General features: G+C 44.8%; 1 protein-coding gene across 2 annotated transcripts; it reads right to left on the reverse strand.

The window, feature by feature from the left end:
* Positions 1–4,317: 4,317 nt before the first annotated feature.
* Positions 4,318–26,676, reverse strand: slc39a13 (solute carrier family 39 member 13). 2 transcript variants are annotated; one of them, XM_061247157.1, is made up of 10 exons: positions 26,556–26,676; positions 23,391–23,765; positions 18,314–18,421; positions 17,019–17,146; positions 12,477–12,623; positions 11,092–11,181; positions 9,975–10,025; positions 9,212–9,344; positions 6,967–7,066; positions 4,318–6,185 (listed from the first exon to the last, which is right to left on the reverse strand). In XM_061247157.1, coding segments are annotated over exons 1-10 (1,209 nt in total). In that variant the 5' UTR covers positions 26,557–26,676; the 3' UTR covers positions 4,318–6,109. The 2 variants fall into 2 exon arrangements, with proteins under 2 accessions (XP_061103141.1, XP_061103142.1); XM_061247158.1 differs by lacking the exon at positions 26,556–26,676 and adding an exon at positions 25,973–26,147.
* Positions 26,677–27,923: the final 1,247 nt, after the last annotated feature.

Below are 27,923 nucleotides of genomic sequence, written 5' to 3' on the forward strand. Positions count from 1 at the left end.
AAGAAAACAAGCAACTAGTGTTAAAACTGATCGTAGAATAGTCAGAATGGCAAAGATTCAGCCATTCATCAGCTCCTGAAAGATCAAAGATGATCTACAATTACCTGTAAGTGCTGTTACAGTCAGGAGACATTTGATCGAAGCTAAGCTATCAGCAAGAAGCCCCCGTAAAGCACCATTGTTGAAAAAAGGGTATGTGCAGAATCGGTTAAAATTTGCCAAGGAACACATTGATTGGCCGAAAGAGAAATTGCGTAGCATTCTGTGGACTGATGAGAGTAAAATTGTTCTTTTTGGGTCTAGTGGTCATCGACAGTACGTCAGACGACCCCTGGGTACTGAATTCAAGCCACAGTATGCTGTGAAGACAGTGAAGAATGGTGATGCAAAAATCCTGGCGTGGGGATGTTTTTCATTCTACGGTGTTGGGTTCGTATACCAGGGATCATGGATGAGTTTGAATACATCAAAATACCTGAAGAGATTATGTTGCCGTATGCCGAAGGGGAAATGCCCCTGAAATGGGTGTTTCACAAGACCACCACCCCAAACACACGAGTAAGCGAGCAACATCTTGGTTTCAGACAAAAAAGATTGAGGTAATGGAGTGGCCAGCTCAATCCCTCGACCCCATTGAAAACTTCTGGGGTGACATTAAAAATGCAGTTTCTGAAAAGTTTATACAGTTTGAAGAGAGTTTGAAGAGAAAAATGTTGACACTTTGCTTTGCTTCCTGTAAAAGAATAATGCAGACTTGATAAAATGTGCTAATGCTTTCATTTGGAATTGAATGTGTAATGTTTCCACAACATTTTAAATACGGAACTAAAAACTATGAAAAAATATTTGCGGTGGCTGTGGTGGCGCAACAGGCTAAGATGTACACTGGGGACTGGGGTTCGATTCCCGGTCCTGCCAAAAGCCAAGTTTGGCCGGCTCACATGGAGCGGCATTAATTAGCTCGCGCTCCAGAGGGAGGGTCTTGGCAGGGTTAGCTGATCGGCGTACAATAAGCGCCTTGGACGCCTTGGAACCACGGACACGGTTAGAGAGATGAGACGTCCTGAAGAAGGCGTGTCGCTCTTCCTCGGCCTGCCAGGGGGTGGGGTGTGGACATGGTATCTGACAGTAACTCAAATTGAATTAGAGGAGGGTACAATTGGCTACTAAATTGGGATATTGGGAAATTGGGATAAATATATATATATATATTTGCACTTTATTCACTTTTTTTAACGCACTGCTATTTCTTTGAACACAACTGTAAATCCAGCATTTCTGGAGCACCTGTTCCAATAAATGCATCACAATGAATATAATTTATGATAACCAGAGATGTTTAACATTTTAAAGGAGCCGTGTCACGCTTTTTCATAGCTGTCATCATATTGCTCAGGCTAGCCAAGGTAGGTTCCGTGATATCTGTATGCTAACGTTACCGTATTTTCGTTGGAGTGTGATGTGACCGCCTGTATGGGTGGCCGTCCATAAACCAGTCTCTGCATATAAGGGTGGAGTTTTAGCACCCATTGCATTTAGCACTCTGGGTAACACAGGCTGGAGATTCAAGCCAAACATGTCCAGCTAGCTTGTTTTTGCGCCATATTTAGGAATCTGCGAGGCTGATGGATTTAAAAATGCCTACACATAATTTAACAAATTTTGCAAAAAAACTCAACTGGAAAAGCGTGATAGAGCTCCTTTAAATTTTGGCAACCGGAGTATGTTTGATCTTAGTCTGGACAGATAATTCCTTGACAGGTCAAGAAACCTCAAATTAACTACATCGATTAAAACTCCCTCTTTGATCTTGGTGATCCTGTTCTGGCTCTGATTGCAGGTATGCAGATGGACTATTTGAACAACAACTCCATCTTGGAGCTCCTTGATAAGATTGTTGAACAGTGTTATTGTTTGAAGATCCCCGAAAGGCTTTGAGACTTCTGAAGGCTAAAATGTCAAATTATTGCTTTCCAGCTTTAAAGCTCTGAGGATGTAGGCACCTCTGGATGAACTGTGTGAATCTGGTTCTTCCTCAGAAACAGAACTAAGAGTGATGAGCTTCCAGAAAAGAGAGAAAGGTTCTGAAGCCAGAATAGGATTAATGTTGAGGAGGAGTCCCACCATTTCCCGTAAGCCCATGACTGTGAAACCTTTCACGGTTCGTAAGAAACTGTTGGAAATGTCTGAGAACTCCAGCTGTAGAAGACTGAAAACCTGGAGAGAGGGAAGATCCAAAAATGTGTGGAAATTAACTGTATAGTGTTCCCAAAGGAACCAATCTCTTCCAGAGCAGGCAGACCACAGAAACCTGATTGTGATCAGGTTATTGTAATCCAGAAAGAACCTCAGCGTCAACAATATCCCTTTAAGGGCATCCTCATCCAGATCATGCATCTGATTGAAACTCAGGTTAAATGTTGGCAGCTCAAACACATGCAATGCAATGTGACTGATCTCATTCATTGTCAACTGAATTTCAAACAGAGATTTAGCAGGACTTTTGCCAACTCCTGGATTGCATTGTTAAGACAAATCCAGAACCAGAAGAATGAACAGCCCTAATTACCTTAATCCAGTTTCATTCAGGATAAGAGTCTTTAAAGAGATGTTTAAACTAGAAAGTACCTCAAATGGATTTCCCTCTATACATTCAATGTCGTTCCCATTTAGGGACAGTAGCTCCCATCTTACCAGTCCCAAAAATGTCTGGTTATCAAAAACTGTAATGGCATTTATGCTGAAGTCTAAATGCCACAGCTCAGTCAGGGGGCCGAATGTTCTGGTGGGGATTTGCCAAATGCAGTTGGTCTTCAGCCTAAATCATTCAGTGTGGTCTGGTGTAGAGGACAAAGGAGGGATGTCTGGAAGACCATGGTAGTTGCAGTCCAGGAGTAAAGACTGCTGGGGAGGGCACCGCGAGACATCGCTCCGATCAGGAGGGAATACAGAAGAGCGGCCACTGCAGCCACGGGGAGATGGAATCAGCCATTCCTCCTCTCAGTGCGAGTCGATGATGTTAAACCGCGAGGGCACTGATGCTTGCAGTCATCGCATCCCAGAGCACTGACATCAGTGTGAATGCAACCTTTCACATATCCCTTGAGCAAGCTCATAAAACTTTGCCTGGGTAAACAACCATTAAGGTTAATGTTTTTTTTTGTCTTCCTCTCTCCCACAAAGTCTGTCTGAACTTTCAAGCAAAGAATTGTAGAGCACAATAAATCACATTATTTCAAAACAATGCTTTCACAACAGGCAATGTCTCTGCTTGCGCTCACAGGGTAACAGTCGTGTAGAGATGTGTTTGGGGTCACAGGGTAACAGTCGTGTAGAGATGTGTTTGGGGACACAGGGTAACAGTCACATAGAGATGTGTTTGGGGTCACAGGGTAACAGTCACATAGAGATGTGTTTGGGGACACAGGGTAACAGTCACATAGAGATGTGTTTGGGGACACAGGTTAACAGTCGTGTAGAGATGTGTTTGGGGTCACAGGGTAACAGTCCTGTAGAGATGTGTTTAGGGTCACAGGGTAACACTCGTGTAGAGCTGCCCTTGGGGTCACAGGGTAACAGTCACATAGAGATGTGTTTGGGGTCACAGGGTAACAGTCCTGTGGAGATGTGTTTGGGGTCACAGGGTAACAGTCCTGTAGGGATGTCCGGCTTGGAATGAGGTAAACCCCAGATACGCTCTGTGCGAATAGAGCTACCATGGGCGTGACATTTTGTGAGACCAGCAAAGACAACTCACAAAAGACAAAGACCTGAAGTGTCAGCAAAATGTGTTCAGCAGCAGCTCAGCATCTCAGTCCTTTGAATTTAAGTCTGTACAAATGTAATGCTTTATCTGTTGGTCTTTCAAAATTTCAAATTCCTTACTCCACAGCACCCCAAAACATTCTTACATTTTCAGAAAAGGAGGGTACAGCACTAACTATGACTCCAGTTGAAAAATACTAAGTCACAGGAATATGGATAGGGATGGTAGCAAAGTATGGCAAACATGGAGGCAGTGTAAAGAAAAGGTGAGTATAAAAGAGCACTTTTCATTCCTCCATGCGACTAAAAGTCAAAGGGTTTGAATCTGAAAGAGGCCACTGCTGATGTACAGTAATGAAATGTACAAGCAGTGGATTTTTACACAAGTGAGTGAGTTACAAAAAAAGTGAGTTACATACTCATTACAGTTAGTGTGTAAAAAGCATTAGTTAGTACATAATTTCACGAATAAGAATTGGTCACAAAATACTCAATCTAATACTTCACAAAAAACAGAATAGTGTGAAAGAATACCATATCAGACACAGCAAGATTATTGAAACATAATTTATTAAAATGTACCTGTTCAAATCTTAGACATTTTATTCCTACTCATGCTCATATAAAAATATGTCAAAGGGGAACTGTATTTCAATATACATCTTTATTAACCAAACAGGATAAAGATGTGAAATGCATTTCTGTTTAAGCATTTCGTTTTAAGCATTTGTTGCGAAATAAAGTAAAGGAGAAATACAATCAAGGTGCAAAGTTCCTTAGGTGAAATGTTCAAACGCCCACTCAAAAAAAGGGACCAGAAACAGGCATGAATATCCATTAAATAAACCATAAATATTGCCCCATGAATTGCTTATCAACAGAAATATTAACTTATAAAAACTTTTTCACCAATATGAAAATCATTTTTGAAAACGAAAAACACAGGATGGGCATAACTGGGCGCATCAATCATATCGGTTGCATTTTAAATGAAATCAGTAAACTGCAACAGGAATATGATACAAATGGCACAAGCCGATGATATAAAAAAATACACATTTTATTTAAAAAAACAGCATCAACTGCTGTTAATCTTTGCATCTATATGACTGAATGGCACGGCTAAACATGCACAGATGTGCTCGTGTACCTGTGTGAGAGAGAAAGGGCGGTGGGAGGCAAGCCCCGGGTGAGGCAGGCAGAGTGAGCGAGGGAGGGGAAAAGAAGCATGAACGTGAGTAACATGGGCGACCTGTAGCGTAGTGGTTAAGGTACATGACTGGGACCCGCTGGGACTCGTCTCCTGCTTAGTCTAATCAACTGTAAATCGCTTTGGATTAAAAAAATATATATGTAATGAGTAACAGTGGAAGGCGGAAGCAGAGGGAAATGGGGTGATTGAGACCGGATTCCATACGTAGCCTCAGTGTGTACACGTAGGAGTGTGTCTGTGTGTGTCTGTGTGTGTCTGTGTGTGTCTGTGTGTGTCTGTGTGTGTCTGTGTGTGTCTGTGTGTGTCTGTGTGTGGACGTAGGAGTGAGTATCTGTATATATCTGTGTGTACACGTAGGAGTGAGTATCTGTGTGTACAGATAGGAGTATCTGTGTGTACAGATAGGAGTGAGTATCTGTGTGTAGATGTAGGAGTGAGTATCTGTATGTATCTGTGTGTACACGTAGGAGTGAGTATCTGTGTGTGTCTGTATGTAGATGTAGGAGTGTGTATCTATGTGTACATGTAGGAGTGAGTATCTGTGTGTAGACGTAGGAGTGTGTATCTGTGTGTATCTATGGGTACACGTAGGAGTGAGTATGTGTGTGTAGACGTAGGAGTGTGTATCTGTGTGTATCTATGGGTACACGTAAGAGTATGTGTGTGTAGACGTAGGAGTGAGTATCTGTGTGAGAGGATTTAGAGTGGTGGATCCTTTCTTCCTTTTGGTTGGTGCATTCATGAGCTGCCCTGCAGGGCTGTGTGCCACATTCCATTATTTATAATGAGTCAGAGGAAACAACGGCTCGCTTAACACATGCTACTGAACGTCCTCCATCTGGCGCCCCCCACGCCATTCTGCACCACCTAAAGGAGAAGGGCCCTGAATCACTGATGAGTAGATTTGTGGAGTGTACCAACAAGCCGGTCACGGGTCCTTTCAGCCTCTGACTGTTCATTTCAATTTCCATGTTTCAGCTTCAGCTCTTCCTGAACCTGAGAGACTCCAATCCCGCAGTGGAACAACAGTTTCCAGAAACCACCGTCCTGCTCAAGTTATTAAAGCCGAGCACCATTTGGTCCACAGTGAACGATCCCCCAATGGGGAAAGGGGTCCTCCCTTTGGTGAAGTTATTCCACTATCGCCGACATCAGGGCCATGACCGCGATTCCAGAGCAAAGCAGCAGGATCTGCAGAAGGGACTGTCTGGAAACAAGCACACGCAGGAACATTCCTGAAAGAGCAACAAGGAAAACTCCCCTCTCTCACAATCCCCACCGTGCTTTCTGCTCCTGATGCCTTTAGAGAAGGGGGTGATCAATCTTATCCCAAAAAGGCAGATGTCAGTACAAGCTTTTGTTTTAGCCCATCACTATGATACCCAAGTGAACAAATGAACCAATTTCGGTTTCAACGTAAGTAGGATCGGTTGTCTTTGTGCTGGGCTAAAACAAAAACCTGCACTGGCCTTTTTGGGAAAAGACGGGACACCACTGCATGACAGGATGTGGTCCTGCCTTCCCACAAGTGAAGAGGAGTGGGCCTGCGGTCAGGTGTCACGCATGAGCATGCAGCCGTCTACGATACATATCGCTAGGTACTTTAAGAAAGAACCAACGGTGGGCAAGCGATGTGCTCTGCTGCCATGTAAGGACAGAAAGAAGAAAATACAGCTGGATAGAGCTTGCTCCCAAAACACCAAAAACAGAGTTTTAAGTGAAATGTTTGCATTTGCTGAAAGCCTCAAAAGACAGGAAATTAAATCGATCAGCCCTAACGCTAACATCAGCCTGCTCTCCATCAAGGTATCAGCACAGATCTTTGTTCATTTAATTGAGCATTTTTAATTTGTGATAACACACAAATGTAAAAACTGGCAACACATGAAAGGTAAATTATTCAATAAACCGAGATGATGTAGATGAAATGTAGATGGAGTTCAGAGAGTGGCATTCATACAGGTGTTATGACCGGAGCAGGCAGTTACCTGGGGTTGGTCTCCTCCAGGAGATCTGGAACCACGCTGACCAGGGCGATGTACAGGAAGCCACCGGAGGAGAACGGCAGGATCCAAGCGGTCGAATTTTCTACAGGGGGAGGAGAGGAAACGTATACCTGAGCACGATTGTCCCCAGCCCTGACCTCTCTGCGTGACCTCACACACGCCCCGTGACCTCACACACGCCCCACACCCTCCACACGCCCCACACCCTCACACACGCCCCGTGACCTCACACACGCCCCACACCCTCCACACGCCCCACACCCTCCACACGCCCCACACCCTCCACACGCTCCACACGCCCCACACCCTCCACACGCCCCACACCCTCCACACCCTCCACGCCCTCCACACCCTCCACACCCTCCACACACGCCCCGTGACCTCACACACGCCCCGTGACCTCACACACGCCCCACACCCTCCACACGCTCCACACGCCCCACACCCTCCACACGCTCCACACGCCCCACACCCTCCACACCCTCCACGCCCTCCACACGCCCCACACCCTCCACACGCCCCACACCCTCACACGCTGCACACGCCCCACACGCCCCACACCCTCCACACGCCCCACACCCTCCACACGCCCCGTGACCTCACACACGCCCCACACCCTCCACACGCCCCACACCCTCCACACGCCCCACACCCTCCACACGCCCCACACCCTCCACACGCCCCACACCCTCCACACGCCCCACACCCTCCACACCCTCACACACGCCCCACACGCTCCACACCCTCCACACGCCCCACACCCTCCACACGCCCCACACCCTGCACACGCTCCACACCCTCCACACCCTCCACACCCTCCACACGCCCCACACCCTCCACACGCCCCACACCCTCCACACGCCCCACACCCTCCATACGCCCCACACCCTCAACACCCTCCACACGCCCCACACCCTCACACACGCCCCACACCCTCACACACGCCCCACACCCTCCACACCCTCCACACCCTCACACACGCCCCACACCCTCCACACGCCCCACACCCTCCACACCCTCCACACGCCCCACACGCCCCACACCCTCCACACGCCCCACACCCTCCACACCCTCCACACCCTCCACACCCTCCACACGCCCCACACCCTCCACACGCCCCACACCCTCCACACGCCCCACACCCTCCACACCCTCCATACGCCCCACACCCTCCACACGCCCCACACCCTCCACACGCCCCACACCCTCCACACGCCCCACACCCTCCACACCCTCACACACGCCCCACACGCTCCACACCCTCCACACGCCCCACACCCTCCACACGCCCCACACCCTCCACACGCCCCACACCCTGCACACGCTCCACACCCTCCACACCCTCACACACGCCCCACACCCTCCACACGCCCCACACCCTCCACACGCCCCACACCCTCCACACGCCCCACACCCTCCACACGCCCCACACCCTCCACACGCCCCACACCCTCCACACCCTCCACACGCCCCACACGCCCGACACCCTCCACACCGCCCCACACGCCCCACACCCTCACACACGCCCCACACGCCCCACACCCTCCACACGCCCCACACCCTCCACACGCCCCACACCCTCCCCACGCCCCACACCCTCCACACGCCCCACACCCTCCACACGCCCCACACCCTCCACACGCCCCACACCCTCCACACGCCCCACACGCCGCACACGCCCCACACGCTCCACACGCTCCACACGCCCCACACCCTCCACACCCTCCACACGCCCCACATGCCCCACACCCTCCACACGCCCCACACCCTCCACATGCCCCACACCCTCCCCACGCCCCACACCCTCCCCACGCCCCACACCCTCCCCACGCCCCACACCCTCACACACCCTCCACACGCCCCACACCCTCCACACGCCCCACACCCTCCACACGCCCCACACCCTCCCCACGCCCCACACCCTCCCCACGCCCCACACCCTCCACACGCCCCACACCCTCCACACGCCCCACACCCTCCACACGCCCCACACCCTCCACACACCGCACACGCCGCACGCCGCACACGCTCCACACCCCTTCACTTCCAGGCAGTCATGTGATGAGCATTTCTGTTTACTCATCATCAACACCCCTTGATGAAGGCCCCACCCAGGGCCCCCAGCACCCCGCCCACAGCCCCCAGGGCCCCCAGCACCCCGCCCAGGACCCCGCCCAGGACCCCGCCCAGGACCCCGCCCAGGACCCCGCCCAGGGCAGAGACTCACCTGCGCCTTTGGGGGACTGCGCACAGAGAGCAAAGCAGGCCCCCAGCACCCCCCCCAGGGCGGTGGACAGCTGCATTTTGGCTGCACTCCAGCGGTCAAAGCCAGCCCTCAGCAGGATGGCGAAATCCCCCACCTGGAAAGCAACACCATTCAGATATCACACTAACTGTGATATCAGTCAGCTGTTTCCCCTACACAGAGGCAGCTGACTGATATCACACAAACTGAAACGCCCTGTTTCCCCTACACAGAGGCAGCTGAGTTTCTGGCACCACTGCTAGTTTTTATTTAATTTAAATTTTTTTTGTCCCCTACCCAATGAAACTGTAGGGCAGGAGTATGAATCACAGTTTGCTCATTCCTTCCTCACACTGCAGTAACGTGTCCACCACAAGGTGGCTGTGAACCCATGAGAAGACAGAACTGAACACTAAATGCACATATTAATGCTAACACTACAGTCCATGCAACAACTAGCCTGTGCAAACTACAGTACCTTACCATTCTCATTCTCATAACTTAAATTTAAGCTAAACTTTCCCAATGTTCCGTGAGGAACCATGGAACAATGTTCCATTGTACTTAAATTTAACTCCACATTATCAGTGAGAACAGGCGCTAGCTGATCAGAGAATAATGAAGAGCACACGTCAGACTCTTAACCCATGTGAGCCCCCAGCCCCCAAACGCAGCGCTCCTGGGCCCATGTCCGGGACACAGGGCGGTTTGCGGTTACTCTTCCAGAGACTCGCCAAACACTCACCTCGTGAGGAATCTCGTGGAGGAGGATGGCGAAGGTCGTCAGGAAGCCCACCTGGCAGGTGAGCGAAACGGAGAGACACCAAATCAGGGTTAATTTACACGGGAACTGCCCCAGCCAAACGCAACATTGCCATGGCAACGGCGGAGGAAAGGGCAGACCCGTTACGCACCTCACGCCCCGGGGCGTTGGTGGACCTCGCCCAAACTGAGGAGGAGACGCACCAGGACCCCCTCACACCCCATCCTGAGCACAGACATACAGCTGGGGAAATGATCTTCATCTCCCACATACTACATTCATTTATTTAGCTTTCAAAAAGTGATTCTCCATTTCCACTCAAGCACGTAGGGCTCCAGCCCCATCGTGACTTTAGGGCCATGCTGCCACCATTGAGCAGTGATGCGCTGCCGATCACTGATGAGCGGAAGTGGGAGCAGGAGAGTGAGGCCTCGCACGCGACTGACTGATGCCTGTTCACTCGTGTCAAAGGAGGACCTCTATAAGGGAATGAAAACGCCCCCTAGTGGAGGATAATAGAACGGCAGATCCACTGAAAAAATCTACGAACTCTGGTAGAGAACAGACTGGTGAGAATCCGTCATTTCCACTGGAGGCAGTAAAACTGCGGAAGAGGAAAATATAGCCTGCAATGGTGTGCTCTGTGGGCTTGCTATATAGGAAACTACATAGACAAATGTTAAATAATAGAAATTGTATTGTTCGACTTAAAACCCTCAGAGCAGCGGGCCAAACTTGCTTTAAAGTGGCAGCTTGCTTTAAACTAGACAAATGCATTTAGAGGCACAACAAGGTAGACCCGACTATCCGCACATAAGTAGGTAGCTTGCCAACTAAACAAAAGCCACTTTAGTAGACTAGCGCAAGCTTACTAGTCCAACCTCCTGGGTTCTTGCTTGCTCAAAAATCTCAATCAGTATTACCAGGGAAAACCTGGCATTTTTACTTAATTTGGTATTTGTAGCGTGATAGCTGGCTGAAATTCAGGCGTTAAATAGACAGATGAGTTGTGTACGAGGCAACATGCTCCAGAGCATTTCCATGAGCGTGAGACAGAGCAGAGCCTGCTCTCAGACTACCTCTAGATCCTACTACTTACTTTCCTGCTGACGAGGAAGCTGCCAGTCACCGCAAGCCCGTGAGTGAAGTTGTCGATGATGTTCGCCAGGAGGTTCAAATATCCGCTGGTCTGGCAACATCAATCACATCAGTCAACACTGACACATGTAGAGACCTGTTCAGATTCAGATTCTGGTATTCTCATGAGAATACATCAACAGTGGGGGGAATCATCTCAGTTAATGGCAGTATTATGAATAAACGTTAGTGTGGTTGCTTCAGTACAAGTTTAGCGGTCACAGATGAAAACATTTGGGAGCTGTAGCATCTTCAGAGTTCCCTTATGCCCACTACATCGGGACGGGATTTTGTGCCTTTTACCAAAAATGAACCAAATGAAATGTTGAATATCTCAGCCACTGATTGGTGCTTTTGACGGCAGAGCACTCAAAAGAAGGTCTCACACAAACAAAAGGAGCTAAGATGGTTCTAAAGGAATGCCATGTCTAAAAGCTGTGAGTTGTACCGTTTAGACAGAAAGAAAATATTAAGAAGTTTGCAGTTGCTAAATTCTTAAATTCTAATGGTAGCACGACTCCCAGGGATTATAGGACACAGAAAAATCTCATGACTGAAGCTTATAGATATATAGAGACACTTTATCCCAGGACACGTTTATGGGTGAAAATGTTTCCTTCATGCTAAAATAGCCCTATAGTATGTCTGTATTTTTGTTGTGATCTAGTTATAGTTAAATTACCCGTAATAGAAATGAAAACACAAGCATCAAGCATCACAAAGTGGATTTATTTGAAAGTGCATTTGGTCATTTTTATGAGATGGCAAACAGCTGCAATGAGGTTCTAGATTTCAGGTACTTCACTATTATTAACATACACTACACAACAGCCGACACTAGTATTCAGAAAGATTACTTATTTATAAAGATTTAATAAAGATGAATTCCTTTTGCACAGGGGTGATATGGATATATATGCATTTTCATTAAATAACTACATTTTGTACAGGTGTTTTGTGTTTACGCAGGTTGCCCTCGTCTAATGTTATATTTCGTCTAAAGATCTAAAACCATTCAACGTGACATAATAGTGAAAACACGGAATAGGGAAAATACATTTTCACAGCACTGCACATTAGAGTGCAACTTCTGCCATACAGTTCGGAATACAAACTCGCCAAATACAATGCACATCCCTAACCTCATTCTTTATCAATGCACAAATGCTAAATTACAAACGACAGCAGCTACTTATGTGAGAAAGTTAGCATCATCAACAATGTAACAGTTTTGTTATCGCAGATTGGAAATTGTTTTAGATACAGCAGTCATTTTCTTTTTTTAATACACTGTATATAAATACTTTGTTATCAGCACAGGCTGCTAAAATGATTGACTGGACTGACCTTAATCTTCCTCGTCTCTGGATGTGAAGGGCTCTGTGGTTTCTCACATAAGTGGCCGTTCCTGTGTGTCAGCTGCATCTCCTGAGGACTGCTGGTCTGGGCACAGCCGGGCAGCGAGTGTGGCTTCATCACCGCGCACGCACAGATCTAGGCGGCGGGATGCAATAGAACAATATGCACATGAGCATTGGCTGAACAATGTTGTGTCAGTTTTATTTGCACCGTCAAACCCACAGCAACTGTATTTGTAGTTTCTTATGTTTTATAATTAGGATCTCAATCATTAGCAAACATTTAAGCAACATTGTAACCAAACCAGCAGAATACATTCACAACCAAATACACAGTATTAGTACATTGTAATACGTACATTATATTACATTAACTTATCAAATATGACATTTGTCATTTACAAATGGTGGCAAATGTCCTAATAATACACAAACTCAGATACCTCACAGTCAGTTCACACCTACTCTGATCAGTTTTCATTCAACTGTCACGGTTAGATCTGAATGCAGACATCTCGTGATGAAGTGAAACTTGCTTTAATAAATAAAGATGTAGATGATTCAGTCAGAACATGACCAAGATGTCTGGCATGCGGACAGACCATGAAAGGGTGGTGAACAGTTAGGGAATATAATGGGTTGTAGATAGAATACATTGGTTAGGAAAAGGTACTGACCATGAATTGCTTCAATACACATGTATATAAATCCATATGAAGTATAAATGGACTGCATGTACAAAGAATGTAAGCCATGCAAATCTCTCACTGCATACGAGTGTCTGTCTGAAGTGTAAATGCAGACTGGGATGGTAAACTAGATTTTTGGATCAAGGGTTCAAGAAGCACCCGGCCCTAGGAACCAGCTTCAAAGCTGCATCCAGTGCTGAGAGCCTGGCTTTCTACTGTGTTCATTAGAAAAATCATGATTTAAATAGTGTAAGTTTTACTTCTGCGTCTTCTGCTGTACAGACCCGAGAATGTAAATCGGAACATTATCTTTATTACAACATTAATAATTCAATACAACCCTGTAAAATAACAAGAAACAAACAATGTTATACATTAAAATCTAACATGTGGTGAATGGTAGAGGCGAGTCTCTTAACTTAAGGGAAACTGATCTTGAGTAATTTTCAACTATTTTATCCAATGGGAAAATGTTGCAGGTGACTGATGCAGTGTATTTCGCCACCTAGTGGTCACTTTACAGCATCTGGTAACCACTAAAGAAACAAAAAAAAAATATCAACCATAAAAAAGAATATTAAAAATAATAATAATAATATTTGTCTGTCTTTTCCTGAAATGTCCTCATTTACTTATTTCATTGGCAATTATGCGGGGTTATGTTGCTCTTATTCAGGCTGCGCACAAACGCACACACGCGCACACACATACATACGCACGCACGCACGCACGCACGCACGCACAATACTCTCAGAGAACTGTCCTCAGAAAACACACGCCCTTCAGCCGGAAAGCAAGCACAGCCATTTACTCACTCTTCACATTCTCCTGATTAAATCTCGCTGAGCAATCCTGCAGCCTCATCTCATTTAACCACAAAGAGATTTGCTCCAAGATAAAAATGATTTAAGCTTCATTTTATTCATTAGTAGTACAGCATTATGAGTTCAATTCTTTTCAACCAGTAAAGTGAAAAAACGTGAACACGTTGCTAATCAAACATACAATCTGTATAAATATAAATATAAATCTTTATAAAATTGCAGGAAAACAATTTAGACCTTTTGAAAACCTTTCACCGGTAAAAAGACAGATTTCCCTATCAGTGCTTTATATTTGGTCTTTGAAATACAGCAAGGAAAAAGGGTTTCATTAATGTGACTTGGAAATTCTCTATCAACTTGGGGGAGGTGCTGCAATCCAGAAGATTTGGCATTTCCTTAAATAACTGCCCCACGAGATCTTCAACCACATGAGCATATGGATCACCCAACGACCATCATTAAGGGCTCAACAAAAAACCAGGACCGCAGGTGCCACACCTTGCCCAGTGAATAGGGAACAATCACTTTGCCTCTGAGCAGGCAAGAAGGAGGATGTCAATCTCGCTTTCTCAAAATGATTACAACACCGTTTTTAAGCTACAAACTATTTTATACTCAGCCATATGACATTTTGTAGCACGTGCACACATACACCTTAACGACTATCATCAGCAATCTCGCCTGCACCCTTCAGGGGCTCCCTGTGCCTGTGTCCCTGTGCCTGAGCAAGTCCCTGTGCCTGAGCAAGACACCTAACCCCTAAATGCTCCCGAGGAGCTGGTTGGTGCCTTGCATGGCAGCCAATCACCGTTGCTGTGTGAGTGTGTGTATGAATGGGTGAATGAGAAGTATCAATTGTACAGCGCTTTGGCTAAAGGCACTATATAAATGCCAACCATTTACCAAATAGATTCAGCATTCTATAGATCACAGTTTCACGCATATGAACTGATCAGATCACGTGCCATCAGGGAGGAGAGCCATTCAGGAAACATTATACATTTAAAATAAAGCCTTAAAAATAAATTGAGAAAACAACAACAGTGCACAGGTGGTTTGGACTTCCTGGGACAAATATATATTATTCACTGTTCAACCTAAAGCCAAAATAACTGCTGTACACAGTAAGGGCTAAAACATGGCCAAACAGATAGTGGGTGAAGTTTTCCAGATGTCAAATATTCCGCTGGTTAAGTTGACAACACTAGCCAGGCACTGACCTTGACCCGCCTCCTGCAGCAGGAGCTTGAAGAAGAAGAAGAAGGCTAGGAGGCTCTATAAATAGCCCTCAAGGGTATGACTGTCTGCCTTCTTCAACAACTGGACAGTCACCCGTGTGAGACACTGGCTCCATTCACCATTCAACTGAAGCTATGTTGCTTTTCGGTTGTTCAGGGGCACGTGAGGGGTGCAGGCGAGATTGTTGTTAGGTGTGAAAATGTTTAAATAAACAAGCAAAGAGGTCAGAAAACGCAAACGCTGGGTCACGACTGCATCGTAACTAAGCTAGGGACTGAGAGCTGAACTGCTCTACTCTGATGCGGGAGCGGAAAGAGACTCACCGATACGTATCGCTGCATTTGGTCTGGGAAGTTCAAACTAATTTGCTCTTTATTCTGGCGAATGGTCTTATTTTCATTTTATTTTCCTTTCAGCCATTTGCTTAATTTATCGTCTTGTTTTCATGAGACACCCACAGGAAAATGTACTGTGGTGAAGAACAATAAGAGCAGTTAATCTACAGTGGAAGCAGAAGGCTATTTAGGCTTCCACTTTGAGGCTTTGTTTGGGCAAACGGTAAAAACTTGCTCCCAACGAATCACATTTTTATCCTTAATTTGAGGTTCTGTTAGAATCATCAGAACCAACTTGGCATTGGCAAGTTCCAAATAAACAACTGCATTGTTTGATTATAGAACAGGTGCATAATTAACAAGTATGAACAGTAATATGAGAAAGACATTGCCACTGTAAAATTATCATTTTACATGGTGGTGGCATACATATTTCACTGAACGTTACTGAACACTGTCCGGAATATTGGGTGGGAGGGCAAAGCCACTCCCGCCACCAAAAACAAACAAACAAAAAAAAACTGAAACTTCCCAAAGACGTTTTCATGCACTAATCCACTGGGCTTTTACAGAAACAAACTTTTGAGTTTTTCTGCCTCTTCACATGGACACTATGCAAACCAGTATTTACTTTTTTTTTTTTTGGTAATTGTAATCTTCAAAGAGCCTACACTGAATATATTACACTAATATCCACTGCAAATGTCACATGAAATAAAGCTTGCGGGTCTGGACAAGAGAGGCTTAGTACCAGCGGAGGATATTTGAAGGTACAGTACCTAAAGCACAAGGGCATCTGGCATGGAGAGATATTCCCAACAAAGCCAAACAAGTCATGGCAGGCTGGTCCTTGAACGATCCACAAATAGCACATATTTCTTCATGCAGAACTCTGCCACCTCACCGAGTTTGTGCTGCTAAAATGTAGAAGTGTAATCTACAGGCTGAACTCCTGCAGGGCGGAGTTTGGAGTTACCCGAGAGATGTCTGGTCACACAGTCTCACTTCCAGAGATTTCAGAGTGAATGAGAAATCAACAAGGCAGGCGGGGAAGGCACCGGCCAGCTGAACACACGCCAGGGGAAAAATAGGTCATCTGGGCGGGAAGTCTCCGCAAAGCATGCAGCAATATAAAAAGCCCAACCACTACAGCAGACATGATCCTGCACTGGCAGGCCGTAGCAAATCCCAAACAGTAGGCCCTCTGCAGAAGCTACAGCTTTGACATGAATGGGTAGGGAGGCCCTTGAATGTGGGTCAGAGACCCATAAGTCTTCTCCTAACACTGAGAGGCAGGTGAGAAGGTGCACGTAGGATTTAGACGCATGTGGGGTTTGGCACGGGGATGAACCCGCAACCTCCCGATGAACTTCAGCCCACTGTATGCGTATAGATGTTGACAGATTTTGAGCCTTGCATCGCGTACGTGGTAACAGGTACTCACAGAGGAGTGCTGGGCCCTGGCATCATCCTGGCTGCCCTCGTCTGGGAACATCTTCTCCAGGATGAGGAAGCTGAGCATTCCCAGGATGACCCACAGGCCTTGGGTCTGGTGATGCTGGTGGTTCCCCCCTAACAGGCAGAGGAAGAAATGTCCATGTCCTTCTCCAAGACACTACAGCATAAAACATCTCTGTCCATGTCATTCTCCAAGATACTACAGCATAAAACATCTCTGTCCATATCCTTCCCCAAGATACTACAGCATAAAACATCTCTGTCCATATCCTTCCCCAAGATACTATAGCATAAAACATCTCTGTCCATATCCTTCTCTAAGATACTACAACATAAAACATCTCTGTCCATATCCTTCCCCAAGATACTACAGCATAAAACATCTGTCCATGTCCTTCTCTAAGATACTACAGCATAAAACATCTCAGCAATGTTAAACAGCCAGGATTATTCACTTTATTAGTCTTTTTTCAATAACACCTAAATATCAAAATGCACTAGATTTTACATTTTTACGAGCTGTGCCAAATACACACAATAGACTACGAATATTAAGGCTGCATCACTTATCAGATACCTAAATAATGTTCAGCCATCAGTAAACAACTAGTGTGTCACTAGCATGGGCAATAGATAGCCTACGCTACTGTCAATCAATGCAGTAACAGAGATAAGCTGACATGACTAAGCTCAGGATAAGATAGACAAACAACTAAATATGGTCAAAGGACTGTTTAACATGTCTATCACCAAACATCAGAGATTGATAAAGAATGGCCCAAACAGAAAAACATATACAGTGGGGCCCAAAAGCCTGAGACCACTAGTAAAACTTAATACAATCTGTTTCATTACTAATGAAAAGTTGAATCTTTGAAATAAAAAATAATAATAATTTCAGAATTTCTTAGTATTTGGTATGTCAACCTTTTGCTTTAATGGCAACATGCACTCAAGCTGGCATGAACTCCACATATTTGTGCAAAACCTGATGTTATCTCAGCATTATTTAACAATGTTCCAACGAACATCTTGTGATATTACTGAATGCTTGGCCTTTGTCAGTCTTCAAGTGTCCCCATAAATGTTCAATGGGGTTGAGCTCAGGTGATTGTGCATTGTCCAGCATTCATTTTAGTTTGAGGACTTAAAAAAAAAAAATGTTGTTTATTTCCAGGATTACATGAAAACCCGCCCAGATTTCCGATGTGGTCTCAGACCTTTGGACCCCGCTGTAAATGGACGGGTGGGCGTATGTGAGGAGGACAGGACGGCACAAACCTGGTCTGCAGGAGTAGGCCCAGGCCTCGGGAAGCAGGTGGAGAAAAACGTCGCCCAGCAGGCCGCCGATGGCAAAACTCAGGAGCTGCTTCAGCCTCCGACACCCAGCTGGGGACCACAAAACACCCATCAGTCAGACCAAAACACCCATCAGCTCAGCCACTTTCACACGCAGTCAGACCAAAACACCCATCAGCTCAGCCACTTTCACATGCAGTCAGACCAAAACACCCATCAGCTCAGCCACTTTCACACGCAGTAAGACCAAAACACCCATCATGCAGTCAGACCAAAACACCCATCAGCTCAGCCGATTTCACACGCATAACCACCACAGTCAGACCAAAACACCCATCAGATCAGCCACGTTCACACGCAGTCAGACCAAAACACCCATGACGCAGTCAGACCAAAACACCCATCAGCTCAGCCACTTTCACATGCAGTCAGACCAAAACACCCATCACGCAGTCAGACCAAAACACCCATCAGCGCAGCCACTTTCACACGCAGTCAGACCAAAACACCCATCACGCAGTCAGACCAAAACACCCATCAGCTCAGCTGATTTCACACACAGTCAGACCAAAACACCCATCACGCAGTCAGACCAAAACACCCATCAGCGCAGCCACTTTCACACGCAGTCAGACCAAAACACCCATCACGCAGTCAGACCAAAACACCCATCAGCTCAGCTGATTTCACACACAGTCAGACCAAAACACCCATCATGCAGTCAGACCAAAACACCCATCAGCTCAGCTGATTTCACACACAGTCAGACCAAAACACCCATCATGCAGTCAGACCAAAACACCCATCAGCTCAGCCACTTTCACCCGCATAACAGCCACAGCCAGACTTTTACACTGGAGAGCTGAGGAGAGATCTGTACAGTCTTTCTTATGGTGCCGGTATGTAATGTATGCAATTAAGAAAGGGGGAAAATATCTACAGATTTTACAGTATGAGAGTATAATGCAGATGCTGGTACAGATTTTACAGTATGAGAGTATAATGCAGATGTTGGTACAGATTTTACAGTATGCGAGTATAATGCAGATGCTGGTACAGATTTTACAGTATGTGAGTATAATGCAGATGCTGGTACAGATTTTACAGTATGAGAGTATAATGCAGATGTTGGTACAGATTTTACAGTATGTGAGTATAATGCAGATGCTGGTACAGATTTTACAGTATGTGAGTATAATGCAGATGCTGGTACAGATTTTACAGTATGTGAGTATAATGCAGATGTTGGTACAGATTTTACAGTACGTGAGTATAATGCAGATGCTGGTACAGATTTTACAGTATGTGAGTATAATGCAGATGTTGGTACAGATTTTACAGTACGTGAGTATAATGCAGAATGACGCATAGATGTGTGTGTGTGCATGATCAGCAGACTCAGCCTTTCGTTTCTGAGAAGATCTCCATTTAATAGAGTGCAGGGTCCTCATTTAAAAACTATTACAATTTAGACCAGCGCTTCTGAAACTACGGTTCAGGACCCAAAATGTCTGCTGGAATTAGTGTGTACTCCACTAGGCTATACTGGTATGTCACACACACATAATACACAAATACTTTTTATACCTTTTACATCTCAACTGAAATGTAGCCCACCAGGAAGACAATTAACAATGACAATGAATGAATTAGAAGAATTAGACAGTAACATGCAAATTAAATGAAAATTCAAGACTTAATATTTGGAAAAATTGTCCCTTCAGGCATGCAATACTTAGAATTTTTGAACGAGACACTCATATAATAACTGAAGCACAAGCAAAGAATGGAAGAATGTCCTCACATGCTTCCCAAATCTTCAGAATGCAATAGTGAAAAAACTATCTGCAAGTCCAAGCGGGGGCACACAATAAACAACTCTGTCAGGGCAAGCCCACACACAGGCATACAATTTGTCAATTTGCATTAAAGATGAACTCTTCTGCCTCTTCCGTCCTTATGGTACTGTTGTTGTACCAAAGGCTGAGCACATTTAAGACATAAATCAGACCTTTTTAATTTTTCTGAATGATTTATTCAGTCTTAATAAACAAAAAAGAAATGAATAAATCAATATCAAAAATATATATATTCTAAAACGTAAATAATAAAAGAGAATGAGTCACTGCAGCAGACACTAGTAGTGGTAAAATGTAAACACTCTTGCAGATCCTAGAAATTATCAATGACATTCAGTATCAGTCATAAGTAGGTCTCAACAACCAATTTATAATTCCTAGTACTATTAAGCAAAGTTCCAAGTCGCAGTGCTCAGGTCAACACAAATTTGAAAAAAAACCAAAGCAAAACCAAAGGAAAGGAAATGCCAGGGTCATTAGAGGGCGGACAACAGGAACAGGCGATAGAGCTAGTTCTGTTGTCTGAAGCCAGTGGACGCATTCTTTCCAGCCTGAAAGCACAGAGGCGCACACTGTGAGGACCATGGTGTCTGCACCATGGCAAAGCACACGGCATCTCAAGCTGCTTCCGCAAACGTAATAATGAGCCCAATGTGCTCCAACACCTCCACAGACACCACATCTCAATCCAGCAGAACACATTGCAAGGCTGACAGACCTGCAGAAACTGTGCGATGCGATCATATGAACACAGGAATGTTTCCAGCACCTTGCCAAATTCATGAACAATTCAGGCTGTTCTGGGGGCAAAGGGAGGCAGGAGAAATGTGTTCCTAATATTTAACCTAAACTTTCACCTGAGGACTTTCTGCCCACTTCTGTGTTGCACAGATGACCCCAAACTTCAAATGCAACACGAAACCACTGTGCAAGTCAGTTTATAAACATCACTGTGTACATAATCCCTTTCACTGTCACAATCGGAGCCGCATCCTCCAGTGAACCCCACACTCTACGATGACATCTGGCCACAGCTCCGCTCGCCCAGACTCGGGTGAGAGGCTCCGGACCCCAGAGGAAGCAGAGGCTGGGAGAACTTCAATAAGTGTCTGAGAATTCCAGGGCTCTGTTCTCTGATCCTATGCCTTTCAGTTTGTCTTTGATAGAAATCCCACAAGCATGAAAAATACATACAGTGCATTTATTGTTGACCAATTATTTCTAGAAGTACATCATGATTAGTCACAGTCCTAATATTCAGGCGTAACTTCAGTGAAGTAGATAACAACCTTAAAGTACATGTAGTGTGGTGAGCCAACGTGAAAACCTCAAGTGTTGAAGCACTGCACTTTTTCCGGTGTGTTATTTACATAAAGTGATTGCCGTTGCCTGGGATCCAAACTGCAATATGTTTACGTGTAGGCCAGCTGTGTATCGAATGCAACTTTCAACATTCAACACACTCAACACTGACAGCCACACACTTTGACTTGGAGCGGCTCAACCTCATACGTCCCGGCAGTGAAGGAGGAACATTCTATTTGTGACATGCAGAGGCTGGAAAATATTTTGCAGCAATACAAATCGGCGTCTGGCCAAAATATTACAGCCTGACGCATTGAATCTGGTGCAGGGATTAAGGAAAGAGCTCTGGATGTGAAAACTCTGCTCTGACCAAACACTCACCAGTATTCACCCTCACTGGGGCTCTGAACAGAAAGAATTTAATGAACCCAGGTAGAGATTACAGTGTGAGCTCTTCGTCCAGCTATAGGAGTATTACTGTAAAAGATAAAGGGTTATGATTAAAGACTAACTGAGGTTAATGTAAAATTGGGCTGCACAATCTCATCTATTTCACTTCTGATCTTACCTCAACTCTGGCTGATGAAAAGTAAAACTTCCGGTTAGACGTAGCATAGAATGGACACATAGTCACAAGCTCCGACAGAAGAACAAAACAAGATGCTAACATTGGAAACAACAGCATGAGAAATGTACTCTGCTATCGCAAGACTTAAAGCTAATATTCCGGTTCAGGTCAAAATGATAAAAAAGTCTGAAAGAGTTGTACAACATACACCTCCATCGGTGCGAAAAATAAGCTCACTTGTTAAAGGAAGTGCATCTTTTAGAACTTTTAGGGCTGGATAAACACTGGAATTCAATGTTGGCTGCACAAATGGAAGCTCTAAATACAATTAAGTGGAATCGGAATGCGCACAAACAGGGACACCAAACTAACACGTGATTTTACTCACGCAACGTTGTCGTATCATGAAATTGTAAAAATTTGTCTCTCTCTCGCTGTGTTTTAATTTGTATTGTAGCAATAGCCTATGAAGAAATAGGTGCATGGACGTAGGAATTGTGCTGCATTGTAGCTAAAAGATGCGCACACCTGATAGGAGCAGATGCAAGAAAAGAGCAAAATAAGCACATACAGTGAGCACCGTAAATCATCGGACAGTGACACACACAATGAACAAATACAATGATAATTACATTTAATTAGAGGGTATTGTCATCCATATCGGATGAACCATTTAGAAATTATAGCACCTTTTGTACATGGTGCCCAATTTTAAGGTACTATAAGTATTTGTTGAATTGGCTTCACAGACGCGTTTCATTAGGCAGGTGGGGTGGCCAGTAGTGTAATGGTTAAGGTAAATGACTGGGACATGCAAGGTCGGTGGTTCTAATCACGGTGTAGCCACAATAAGATCCGAACAGCCGTTGGGCCCTTAAGCCTGCATTGCTCCAGGGGAGGATTGTCTCCTGCGTAGTCTAATCAACTGTACGTCGCTCTGGATAAGAGCATCTGCCAAATGCCAATAATGAAATGTAATGTATTCATTTGTGTCGTTAGTGAATGCAGAAGAGAGCTTATTTAAAAGAAACATTGACAGGGAAGACATTAGAAGGGATAACTAGTCAAACCATTTTTTTGTGTGTATATTATTTCCATAGAGAATATCAGGCTCATGTTGGGCTTTCACCATAGAATGGGGAGGGAGGGGCTTCAAGTTTGTTTTCCAACCAGGCGTTGTAGTTCACTCTTTGGCCACTTGGGGATAAGGCTTCACTTTGAGAGGCTTCTTGCTGCCTGATGAAGACTGAAGAGCACCCAAGTTGTCTGGCTTCGGACAAATGTTTTGTTTGCATTTGACATAAAGGGGAAAAACTCTGGACATTACCTTCTGTTTTCAGGGCAGCCCCAGCCTCTATGGGGATGACGAGCAGGGGGAAGATGCCACTGAGCCCCACGATGATGGAGCCGAGCAGGGAGCAGACCCAGGTGTCCGCCCTCTCCCACACAAACAGCTCCGACAGTGCCCGGAAACTCAGGAGCTCTTCTGGGCACCAGGTACCCGCTCTCCCGGCTGCGGCCTGCATCACGGTGGTCTGGGATATCTTCTTGGCGTTGGGTCTGTGGCTGGAAACGCCAGAGGACACAAACAGCAAGGCCGTGCCACTAAGCAGAAGAGCTACACCCCAGCCGGGCCTCCAGGCTATGGCTCTCATCTCTCTTCCAGGCGGAGGAGTGTGGGGATCCAGAGGAGGCCAGGACACTGCAGCAGAGGAAAAGACCATTAACGGCGCACAGCCAAACAGCTTCACTACCAACAAAAACAACACATATATATACTCAACATCTCAATATAATATAATTATAATAAAGTCTTTTGCACAGTACTGTATGTGTTTTTTAAATTTTGATTATAATTGCAGAAATGTATGCAAGTAAGTGGTTCACTGATCAGCATGGTTCCATAATACGTTTCCAAGCAGAGATTATAAAAAATGCAAAATTTTCATAACATCTAACAACCAAAATTTAACTTAATGTGCCTGTTCCATGGAAATAAAATAGGAAGTGGCAGGAAGAGGGAAACAGTTGCATGGGCTTGTTATTGCACATGCTAGCTTTAGCGATCGGCATAATTTCCAAGCAAACATCCAGTAAAGCAATTAACCATAAAACATTCATACTCATTGCCTCAGTTTCTTATATTTTAGTTGTTTAAAGAACGGAAAACAAGTGCAATTTGGAGTCAATGTTTTGAAAGAGGAGAGTATAAACATTCCTTGAATAACCGTGCACATCGCTAGTTAGTCTGCTACTTCGCCAACTGGTTAAGATTATCACATTACATATGCTTAATCTTTGAGAGTGTTGTTTTAGGTGACATTGTGTTGTTCATTCACATTGTACCACTTTATTCGGATAGAAGATTATCATCATGTACCGTCTTTACCACAAGTTTGTGATCATAGCTGCATTTTACAGCAGGGAACAAATAAGACACGTTTGCTAGCTTTATTTTTTGTATGTTATAGACAAGTTATATGCACACTAGCTGCCTTGTCTTGACAGTTCTCGAAATGAATTATGGGATTTTTTACAGTCGGGCGCATGCAACGATGTGCACTCCAAACATTGAAAAGGAGTGCGCATCCTGGCACTTTATCCATGCTGGTACTTCCACACTTCGGTTGGGACTAGCACTCCAAGATGGATGCGTGATCGCTATGTACACTTGGTGCATGGAAGTACGTGCTTTAAGACAACTTTTGTAATTGGACCAGTAATTATAGAGAAAACGACAAATAACGACATAACTTCCCTGTGTTCGCAAGACCGTGTTAGCTCACGATGCTCCGAACAGCGCCTGAAGCTCAACAAAACTACTAGTTTGCATTCTGTTATGCTGGCAAATCTCTATTAAATGATTATGTGGTTAATCTTAACATTAATTAAAAACGGATGCGTTTATGTCTGATGTCTGTACGTGCTTGAACACGGCGAACGCTTGAAAGGAGCATCGATAGCAAGCAGCATACCGTGTACAAAAATGACGTCGCATGCGTGGCCACGCAACACGAATGCACTGATTTCGACTACTTTAGTCGGTTAGCAGCTACGTTTGCACGAAGTTATTTGCTATAACATTGATTTCAAATGTGATTTTAACGTTAGCGTCACAATACCTGCCTGGCAGGGTTAGCCTATACTGCAAGTCAGACCGATACGCGCGACTCGTTTTCCGTTACCTCTGCAGCTTGCTAGCAGCCGACCAAACGCACCGCAAATAGCTAGTTAGCTAACGTTAGCTACGTATTCCGCGATGTAACGCGAACAACTGGTATGCAACATGAATCCGTTTCAAGCCGCCAGAAGGTGAATTAGCTGCAGAACCTATTTTAAGAGGCAGTCGACATTGTAAAAAAATACAGCTTGGCTACATTATAAATAGGCTACAGTTATGTGCGTTTAATCAGAACAGTTGCTAACGTTAGCTAGAAAGTAAGTCAACAAGTCAAAGTGAACCTCCATTAATATAAACTAACTTAACTGACAATGATTGGGCCAAAAAACAATGAACACCGTGTTCGCTTTTTACTTAATTAACGACGGGACACTCAAAAGTTCAAGAAAAGCACTGTCTTTTACTCATACACTGACATAAAATAAGTTCGTTTGCAAACAACTAGCTAACCAATGACGTTACCGGCAAATGATTCACATCTAAACGTAATATGACAATAGGCTATCCAGAATATGAAAAATGATTAAATTAGCTGGGATATTTAGCCATTCCAAAAAAATCACTGCATGCGTCTTCTATCGTTGCCTCGTAGCCTAGAAGCTAGAAACGATCCAAACTTACTTAGAAAAGTTAACTGGCAAGTTAATTTGTTTTAATTGGCTAAAAGCTGTACGATTCGCCAATTCAATATTGAACACATAAAGACAAAAACATTGTATAATTGTTACCCGGCTGAGATTCCCGTTTTACTCCAGACAGTCCCTGCCATCCAGCTCCGAGTTTCAGCGCCGCTGAGCTGTACGCTTCAGCTGATGCGGCAGAGAGGGGACTGTGTTTTGCACGTACACCCTACAGTGGCCACGTCTCATCGGCCGAAAACGCAATTTTGGTAACCAGAGGGAGTGAATAAATCGGAACACATTTCCGGTGAAGCGAGCACGGGCAGAAACTACTGAGAGCGAGACATCGAACATATGCTGCGTTCCAGACAACTCCGCAGTAAAGTTTTTCCGACCCCCTACTAAAAAAGTGCAATATAACGCCAGTCAACGTCGGAATAACTTGTGAACTCGAGGAAATCCATCTACCCCGACCACACGAGAAGCAGTTGTCTGACGTAACCCTATAAAACATACTGTTATATAGTAAAGCTTTCGTGTGAAGTGATGTGAAAAAGTGTTATCAGTTAGCTGGTTAGGGCAAATAATTTCTGAAAGTTATATTCTCTGCGCAAAAGTTATTTGGGAAAAAGTAAAGTAAAAAAAACAACACGTGAAACCATTTGGAAATATACCATTTAGGCCTACTGACTTTTGCAGATTAGCTACCAATGTAGCTAGACCGGTCCACAATGGTGGTATGTTTCTGTCGTTGGGTCTGGGCAGAATCCGCACAGTTCATGTGGTTATACCATCGACATATATAACTGGAGCCTCCTCTTTCCGGTACCATGGATTCCTATGGGAACTGCCTGAGGAGCCAAATCATGGAGGCCACCATATTGGACTATGGGGCTTTTGGCACCAGTATGCGCGTAGGCCTATGTAAATGGTAAGGATCATGGTAAACGCATAGCAATGACGTGAGCCACGGGCGCGCTCTGAGAATTGAGAAAGTAGAAGCCGTAGAAGCTTCTTCCGTCTCTGCTATATATCTCGATGGTTTTCCCCCAGTAAATATTGCAATTAAATCTCAGGTCAGCTATAGAGTGAATTCACGCTAATAGCTTAATTTGGGATACTTCAGTTTCTGAGTCTGCCCTCACCACCAGCCATAATAAGAACTCAGAAACTGAGTCACCTCTAAGTCAAAAGTTACCTGAATTCACCCTACTGAATGCAGTGATATTCCAGATGTATAATGTTTAGTTTCTGTGCAGTTCATGGTTGCTCAAATCGAGCTGATCGGGAGATAAACCAGTCATTTGGTTTGCCAGAGTATTATCCGTCAGGGTGAAGAAACACAAAGGCTGTCAGAGGAAAGAGGATATCTAAGGAAAGCAATGTGATATTCACTATAAATAGGACACTTTTCAAACTCTACCTTAGTCCTCCCTCCTGATTTCCCCCGCCCCCCCTTTCTGATATCCCTATCCTCCTTGTCTAACCCAAAAAAATAAAATAAATAAATAAAAATTATTTGATGACGACTATATGTTTAGAACAGCATTCCATGTGTATTTTCCTAGTTATGGATGTGATGCTTTGACTGGTGGTAGAACCTATGCACTTGGATTAAAAGCGTCTGCCAAATGACAAAAATGTAAAATGTAAAAAATTTAAACTTTGTGTCATATCACTTCCTCATATTCAAGCCAGCATTAGTGAGATCCTAACGGCTAGTTGCACCAAGTGTAAAGTCCAAACTAGAGACTTGGCAACTTGGTTACTAGGTCCACTTACTTACAACAACATCATCCAATTAATGTTGCGGCGCCACGATTAGGTTACATCCTAAAGTCACTACTGATGAGTGGATTATCAAAAATGTTCTCTTACCGACTTGTAAATAACGTATAAATCAAAATTTAGTAGGAATTTAAGTTATAACTATGTTTGAACCTAAGTACAGCTAGCGACCCAGTCCTACAGAGGATGCAGAGGGTTGATGAATTATTTATTTACTATTAATGTTGGCATGTTTATTTTAGGGCAGCACGGATGGTGCAGTTGGGGGGCA

The sequence above is a fragment of the Conger conger genome, chromosome 6 (genome assembly GCF_963514075.1).
Source record: "Conger conger chromosome 6, fConCon1.1, whole genome shotgun sequence".
Classification (NCBI taxonomy): domain Eukaryota; kingdom Metazoa; phylum Chordata; class Actinopteri; order Anguilliformes; family Congridae; genus Conger; species Conger conger.

What these genes read in the sequence shown, in the direction of transcription:
- slc39a13 (XM_061247157.1), bottom strand. An exon ending in GGCTGCCCTGAAAACAGAAG is followed by an intron (nt 18,422 to 23,390) that starts GTAATGTCCAGA and finishes TGTGGTCCCCAG; the next exon opens with CTGGGTGTCGGAGGCTGAAG. An exon ending in GCAGTCCCCCAAAGGCGCAG is followed by an intron (nt 7,067 to 9,211) that starts GTGAGTCTCTGC and finishes CTCCCCCTGTAG; the next exon opens with AAAATTCGACCGCTTGGATC.